Source organism: Cynara cardunculus (genome assembly GCF_001531365.2).
Source record: "Cynara cardunculus var. scolymus isolate 2C chromosome LG 11, CcrdV1, whole genome shotgun sequence".
Lineage (NCBI taxonomy): Eukaryota > Viridiplantae > Streptophyta > Magnoliopsida > Asterales > Asteraceae > Cynara > Cynara cardunculus.
Window position 1 is genome coordinate 20,199,875 of NC_037538.1, and position 8,677 is coordinate 20,208,551.

The following is an 8,677-nucleotide window of genomic DNA, read 5'->3' on the forward strand; positions in this document are numbered from 1 at the left end:
GTGTGTGTGTGTGTGTGTGTGTGTGTGTGACTATTTATAATATATTAATCATGATCATAATTAGGGATGTAAACGAACCGAACATTCAGCGAACCGTTCATGAACTGTTCGGCGTGAAGTTCATTTATGTTCGTTTATTTAATAAATGAACGGATATGAACAAATTTTTTTGTTCGTTTAATTAAACGAACGAACATGAACAAGAGTCTCGTTCGTTCATTTATGTTCGTGAACATTCGTTCATTTACCGTTCGTTTATATTCGTTCGTTTATGTTCATTTATATATTAAAATTAATATATAATCTTTTGTTTATTTACTTTGAATTCTAATAATATTTCTTTATGTTCATTTAACCCGTTCGTTTACGTTCGTTCGTTTAACATGTTAACGAACGAACATAAACGAACACGAACACACATGATTTTTAAACGAACGAACACGAACACAAAGATTTTCGTTCGTTTACCGTTCGTTTGTTCGGTTAAGTTAAATGAACGAACATGAACAAGTCTCCGTTCGTGTTCGTTCGGTTCGTTTATAGCCCTAATCATAATCAATGAAAACAAAATTAAATACCACCATAACATCTTCCTTGTTTCTCTACCTCTTGTTTGCTGATGACTCACTCATACCACTAGCAAAAGTGGCAGTAGCCACTCTAAAAGATCCTGATTTAAAGCCACATAATACTCGGTCTTTTCTCTTACATAGAAAAACTTGGAGGCATTTCAGTTATATCACATGCTCAATCTTTCCACATACACACACATATATATATACATAACCCCAAACCCTAACCCTAACCCTAACCCTAACCCTAACCCTAAACCAAACTCTCTCTATATATACATACATACATATATATACATATAAGTTGAAGCTTAATTCATCAAGATAGGAGGGAAATCAATGGGAAATCACAAAATACATTTACTGCTCTTATTCCTCTTCTGTGTATTTCTTGACACCATACTCATGGCTGCACCTGATGACAATCAAAGAAAGGTACCCTAATTATATATCAACCTATTTTCTTTGTTTCGGTATCCACCTACAATTTGGAGGGTTTTTACGTTAAGGCTTTTGGGACACTTAAACATACCCATAAACTCATGACAAGAAAAACCCTATTTCTGTTTAAAAAACACACAGCCATTTCTATTAATCCAACTGCAATTAATGTTTACCATCGAATGTATATCGTTCTCTGTCTGTACACAAAAAGCTCCACCAAGAAAGGGTTTTATGAGATCAAACAGAGGAGAGGCTGTTCTCTCACAATAACGTGGATACCATGCACCCAATGAGCCCTTGGTTTTGGTGGATATGTGCACCGTGTGTATATATATACTTGGGATCACGTGACACCAGCCTGTTTTCGTGAGACCCGTGAGACCAACTTTTTACACTTGAAACTTCACAGCAAAATGCTGTGAAGATTCGACTTTTTTAAACCTTCACAATGTTTTTGTTGGGAAGTTTCAAGTGTAAAAATATGGTCTCACGAAAACAGTCTGGTCTCACGTGAATCCGAGTCTATATATATATATATATATATATATATATACACACACACAAATGAGTGTATTTATATATAATTTGAGGGTTCTTTTCTTCTTGCAAAATCTTTAACTTCTCGTATGATACTTTCTCCCCTCTCTCTATATATATGAGAACTTCATGTGTTTTCTTTGTGGTTTTTCTCATAAATGTTGTTTTAGCCGTACATAGTCTACATGGGAGCAACTCCGACAAAGATGACGATGACGTTGATGGCGAATGATCATCAGAGTCTTCTTTCGGAAACCATTGGAGAGTACGTTCAATACTTACATTAATAACACTACTGTCTAACGACTATTATCAATGGAACAAATCCCTTCGAAACCAATATTGGTCAGTACAAAATCTTAACCGACTCCGTTGATAATAAATTAGTAACCACGTACGATAATACTTTATAAAATAAAATGTTGACCCACGGAATATCGACAAAGGGATTAACGCCGAATACCCTTGTTGACGGATTACCAACACACCAACCGTTCTAACTTGGGTAGCTATTACGTATACTAGGCCCATGGTTTATCAATGACAGATTTCCGACAGATTACTTGAAGAGTTTACAAAAAATGGAAAAATATTAAAAACATAACACTTTGGTTTTTTCCGACACTTAACGATAGAAATACAACCCGTCCCGTAGCTACCATTGATAGCTCAGTAATTGTTGTAGTGACGATGGTGCATTTGTCGCAAAGGCATCACATTTTTATAATGGAAAATCTATTAAAATAGCCATTTTTCAAGGTTGGTTTCACCCCCTAGCCATTTTCTCTCTAAGTTTATCAAAATAGCCATAGATCCGCAAAAACCCACGTCCACAATTGCGAACCCAACTAAACAACAAAGAAAATTACACTCTCTATTCCTGTTCGCAAAAAAATTTACATTTCTCACCCAAATCCTCAAAAAAAATACATTTTTCGCCCAGGTCAACAAAAAAAATTAAAATTCCGGACCTATGGCTATTCTTTTATAATTTGTGGTGTTATTTGTTGGGTTGCATTTTGGTTAACGAGTTGTGATTATTATTGTAGTGAAATAGTAGCAAGACAATCCAAGCTGCATAGTTATGGAAGGAGTTTTAATGGTTTTGTGGCAAACTTGTTACCACGTGAAGCAGATCAACTCTCAAGTAAGTTTTCAAAACACAAAAACTATGTCATATTTCGTTACTAAAATTTCTAGATCCGTCACTGGTCTCGAACTCACGATGGACGAAAACCGGAAGGAAAAAAACACAAAACCTCGATATCTCTTCAAGGGTTTTCATTGTTTGCAGGGAAAGAAGGAGTTCTATCGGTGTTTCCGAACTCCATTCAGAAGCTTCAGACAACGAGATCATGGGATTTCGTTGGAATGCCGCTAAAGAGAACGGAAAGGAACACAAAAGCGGAAAGCAATCTGATCATTGGCGTTCTAGATACAGGTGACGAATCGATGATTCTAATTATTGATACAGATGCTTTGTAGTTTTTCTAAAAAAGAGTATCGAAAAAGCGTTTGCTAAAATCTCTATTTTAATACAGCTGTTACTGTTACGTGATGTTAATGTTGTGTAGGGATTTGGCCACAGTCGCCTAGCTTTAATGACAAAGGCTTTGGCCCTCCTCCTCGCAAATGGAAGGGTAAATGCTTTGTGGGTGGTAACTTCACTGGTTGCAACAAGTACCTCCTCTCTCTTTTGCTCTCTTAAATAAATTTTAGGGGCCGTTTATCAAACACTTATCCGGTAAGTGCTTACCGGTAAAATTTAACACTATTGTTTACTTCTCGGGTAAGATTTTTGTCCACCAAAACGGTATCGTATGCAACAATTTACCAGGTAAGCTCTTACCGAGGTAAGCTCTAACCGTGGTAAGAGTCGTCCCCCTCACTTACCGGGTAAAACTCTTGGTCCTTGTCTCGCTTATACTGGGTAAGATTCTTGGTCCTTACCATATTTATCCGGTAAGATAATGTGACTTGGTGTTCACTTACCCGAGTAAGCGTTGGTTAAACAGCCCCTTAGTGTTTTAGGGTGCATTTGGTGTCTAGACAAAATAGAATAAGATGAGAACGGAGCAAGTAAAAATGACTAATTTACCTCTAATGAGTTGTTTATATATTTTTTGATTAATTACTAGTTGTATGTATATACATATATTTCCGAATCAAACAGCAAAGTGATCGGAGCACAATATTCGTACATCGGAACCCCACCAGACCAAAAACTATCGCCTGTGGACGAGGATGGTCACGGAACACACACAGCTTCCACGGCGGCCGGAGTTCCAGTGAAGGGTGCGGGTCTTTACGGTATTGGCAAAGGCACAGCACGAGGTGGGGTGCCATCAGCCCGCATAGCAGCTTATAAAGTTTGTTGGGCTTCGGGTTGTTCAGATATGGATCTGTTAGCCGGATTCGACAGTGCGATAGCCGATGGGGTGGATGTGATATCGGTGTCGGTTGGAGGAAGTCCAAGAAAATTCTTTCAAGATTCCATAGCCATTGGAGCTTTTCACGCAATGAAGAAGGGTATTTTCACGGCTTGCTCGGCCGGAAACGAAGGTCCCGACCTGCTCACGGTACAAAACGTGGCGCCGTGGATCACAACCGTGGCTGCATCAAGTATAGATCGCCAGTTTATAGCTGATGTTAAGTTGGGTAGCGGTCAAACCATCATGGTATCTCTCTCTCTCTCTATATATATATAGGGTTGGCTGGTTGGGTTCACTTGAGCCCAACCTGTTTTACGAGACTATATTTTTATACTTGAAACTTTATATTGTGAATGTAAAAAATCCGAACCTTCATTGAAAAAACTGTGAAGTTTCAAGTGCAAAAAAGTGGTCTCATGGGTCTCACGCAAACATACTGGTATCAATATATATTGCTTATAATAATCTTGATAACTTGTGTTTCCTGATAGGGAGTTGCTGTGAATACATTTTCAAACAAGAAGAAAATGTATCCGTTAACAAGTGGCACACTTGCAGCCAATATCACCCAAATATACAGAAACGCAAGGTTCATGAATATAGCTTAATATATGTCTTATTTGATCATACATTTCATAAACACTAATCTGCAAGAAGAATCTATGTGGCAGGTTTCATCAGAAAACCTAAAATTGATTTAAGAACCAAGGATATTCAACATGAATATGAATATTGACGTGAATGTTATAGCATATTGATTATGAATAAGTGTGATTCATGATGAATAACACCTCCATATTCATCATGAATGTACATGTTATTATGAATATTCATTTACTTGGCTGGCTATGGATAGTTCCCGTGTTCTTAATCAATTTCGGGTTTCTAAACGGAACTTCCCTCTACATGTTTGTAATTAAGATCGAATGAGTTAATGCAGTGCTTGCGAGTATGGATCTTTGTCGGACGGATTGGTGAAAGGAAAGATTGTGTACTGTTTGGGAAAAAACCAACAAGATCACATACTCTACAACCAAGGTGTCGCAGGAATAATTGTATCCCGAGAGAGCGACAACGATACACCTTCTCCTTTTCTCATCCCAGGAACAACCGTAAGTCCAGAGGAGGGCAAAAACATCGATGCCTACATCAACTCCACCAAGTAAGTATATAATATTTATATACAACAAATTGAACTCCGGATATGTACATTTCTTATCAATGGCCCTTTGGTAGAAATCAATGATGATATCAATTAACGACATTTATGACCGAAATCGAGCACTCGTTAATTCACAGAATGTCGGTAGCTGTCATACATAAATCAAGATCCATGACGCTGGCTGATGCCCCATTTGTCGCAACCTTCTCTTCTAGAGGACCACAATTGGTAACTCCGAACATCCTCAAGGTATTCTTTCTTGTTGCTACAAAAGGATGTAATTTAACCACATGGGTAGTGCATGATTGGTTTGAGTTTGGCTTCAAAGTTCAAAAGTACCAGGAGGTCACAGGTTCAAATCCAAGTAGAAATAAAAATCCCCTTGTAGCCACATAGGTTAAAATGCGGCGACTCCGGACTATCTGCAAAATAGATGGTCGTCTTGGGATTAGTCGGCTCGCATAGCAGGTTGGATATCCAAGTTAATAAAAAAAAAAGGATGTAACTTACGACACAACGCGGTGTCCTATTAGTTTGTACAACTTGGGTCCATATAACTTGTTAGGTTCTCTAATATCGTGTTAACAACTTATGGTAACATTTCGAGATAAGACGCACAATTTTGATATGTAAGTACTTTAATATAGAATGTATTTTTGCGTCCTAAAAGATCCATTTTACTGTAGTGTTTGATGACGGTCGAAGAACATGTACCATGTTCGTTTTCTTCGATTGCTAAGACAATTTTTGGTAACATGTTGGTTTTCTAATGATGCCTTTCTCATGAATGAGATTTACGGTACAGCCTGATATCGCTGCACCTGGACTCGGTATATTGGCTGCATACTCGAAACTAACAAGCATGACCGGCCACCCGGACTACGATAAACGATTTGTGGATTACCAAATAGCGTCTGGAACATCAATGGCGTGCCCGCATGTTTCTGCCGCTGCCGCCTATGTCAAGTCTTTTCACCGCACTTGGTCACCTGCCGCAATCAAATCGGCACTCATGACAACAGGTGAGTTATGTTATTCCTCGTATAATTGGAAAAACAAAAACCCGAAAGCTTATTGAAACCCTACTTGAAATAGTTTTGTTTTTCAAAAAACTAGCTTATAAGCTAACCAACATTACAACGAAATTTGGTTTATAGGACGCAAAAATCCTAATATATTGTTTTATAGGACTTAAGTTTATAAAACCAGACAATTATAAAAGCGTTGCAATCATTTACACAACGTTTTTATGCGTCTTAACAAGTTTTTTTAGAACATTTTTAAATTACTATGAATTTTTGTATTAGAAAATCTCTTCTATAGAAAGATATATTCATAACACACTTCTCAAAAATAAGACCCCACTTTATTTAAACACTACAACAAAATCGGGTTTATAGGACACTTTTAAACTCTAAGTGTCCTAATAGACCTCTTTATAGGACTTAGTTTATAGGACCAAAAAAATAAAGTGTTATATCTAAAGGTGTTGTAATAAGTTTATATGACCTTTTTTGATGTCGTAATAAGTTTTTTAGGACACTTTTATTATAAAGCGTTCCATTATCAACTTTATAGGGACACTATTTGAAAAATTGTCCTATTAAAACAAATGTCCTATAAAAAATTGAGTTTATAGGACACTTTCTCAAAGTGTCCTATAAAGTTGATAATGCGATACTTTGTATTAAAATTGTCCTAAAAAAACTTGTTAAGACGCCCAAAAACGTCATATAAACTTATTACAACACATTTAGATATGACACTTTATATTTTGGTCGTATTAATTAAGTCCTATAAAACGGTCTATTGGGACGCTTAGAGATTGGAGGTGTCCTATAAACCCAATTTTGTTGTAGTGTAAATGATGTCCAAAATAACATGTTAAAACGTTCAAAAACGTCCTATAAACTTAATGCAACACTTTCACACAGGACACGGTTGTTTCGTGAAGTCTGTAAAGCAGTGTATTAATTAGCGTCCTATAAACCCGATTTCGTTGTAATACAAACATGACTTTTTCAATAATCAACATAACTTTTCCTCATTCTCAACCCATGTTATATAAATTCCCAGCAACACCAATGAAGATCAACACAGCAGCAATGGAGTTGGCATCAGGCTCTGGTTTAATAAACCCTACAAAAGCAGTAAACCCTGGTCTCATATATGACATCAACACAAGTGCCTACATTGCTTACTTATGCAAAGTAGGTTACAACAGCACAACACTTGGCATACTCAATGGTGGAAGACATCAATATGACTGCAAAAACTTCAAACCAACCAGAGGTGTTGATGGTCTCAACTACCCTTCAATGCAGTTGCAGGTTGAACAAAACGTCACCAACTTTTCCGCCGTCTTCAAACGGATCGTTAAGAACGTAGGAGACGAAAGAGCGATTTACGAAGCGAAAGTGGTGAAACCTTTGGGTCTTACCATCACAGTAACACCACCTGTTTTGAAGTTTGAGAAGCTGAACCAGAAGTTAGCATTCACAGTTGTGTTGGAAGGGGCTTTTGTTAAGAAAGATGCATTTTTGTTGTCTGGATCGATTGAATGGAGGGATTCTAAGCATTCTGTAGTGAGTCCAGTTAGTGTATACAGGTATATACCTCCGGTATTGCAGGATGAAATAAGGGTTTAGAGGTTAATTTCTTATGATTTGAACACCTATGGGATTTTAGAGATTTTTCTGTTATTTATGGATTATTTTTATTCGAGTAAATTATGGTTTTCGTTCGTTCGTGTTGTTTTGTTGAAAATCGAAGTTTTTGTTTTTGCGTTTTTGAAATTGCAGTCGGGTTTGTATTTCATTAATTGTTTCATATCTATGTAGACAGGACGTTCCAATCTTTTTGGAGGCCCTATTACATCCAAAAATTTTAATTACATTGCATAAATGAGATGACAGAGAATATATGTTATGAATAAAAATGGGCTAAACTTGAAATAATTAACAATCTGAATCTAAACCTAAACCATTAATGATTTGACCTTAAAACCAAATAATTAACGGTTTGAACCTGAATAATTTCGACTAAAGTTTTACACAAGTCGATAAAAATACCCTAAATACATGTAAATTTAGGCCCCAAAATTTTGGGGGCTCTGTTCAAAATCTCAGATTTAACATGCTAAAGCACGGCCATATATGTAGTTTGTAGTTCATTTCTCATTTCCGTTCACAAGCTTAACCTGTGACGGAAGAAAAATCACATGTCTCAAATTTTCACGTCTCGGTGTTATCCACCAATTATATGAATATAACTAGTAACTAATCCCAACATGGAAGTACTGAAAAAACTCGCCCCATTTCCCGATTCTAACCCTTTTTCCGGCGAAAGACCTTCGGAGAGAGGCTCGGTGAAATAGACATGTCTGTGAAGATGCGGACATTATCAAGAAATAATGTGAACGTGAAATTAAAATAAATAAAGTAATTTGATGTGTCTTAATTAATTTAATTTCAGTGGTAGGATAGGAACGGGACGTGGGAATTTGGAACGAGAGATTTTTGTCCGACCCA

The 8,677-nt window shown here is 36.9% G+C and overlaps 1 protein-coding gene across 1 annotated transcript; it reads left to right on the forward strand.

Moving 5' to 3' along the window:
* The first annotated feature begins 911 nt into the window (after window positions 1-911).
* Window positions 912-7,795, forward strand: LOC112521813 (subtilisin-like protease SBT4.15). Its single transcript, XM_025130805.1, has 11 exons — window positions 912-1,007; window positions 1,724-1,818; window positions 2,603-2,700; window positions 2,848-2,994; window positions 3,128-3,233; window positions 3,727-4,231; window positions 4,477-4,574; window positions 4,926-5,147; window positions 5,285-5,396; window positions 5,953-6,169; window positions 7,224-7,795. The coding sequence occupies exons 1-11, from the start codon at window positions 912-914 to the stop codon at window positions 7,793-7,795; spliced, it is 2,268 nt and encodes a 755-aa protein (XP_024986573.1).
* Window positions 7,796-8,677: the final 882 nt, after the last annotated feature.

Excerpts from the sequence above, each read along its gene's own strand:
- LOC112521813 (XM_025130805.1), top strand. The coding sequence starts at position 912 with ATGGGAAATCACAAAATACATTTACTGCTCTTATTCCTCTTCTGTGTA. Across the intron at positions 4,232-4,476 it reads GTAGCGGTCAAACCATCATG|GGAGTTGCTGTGAATACATT; the intron begins GTATCTCTCTCT and ends GTTTCCTGATAG. Across the intron at positions 5,397-5,952 it reads TAACTCCGAACATCCTCAAG|CCTGATATCGCTGCACCTGG; the intron begins GTATTCTTTCTT and ends TTTACGGTACAG.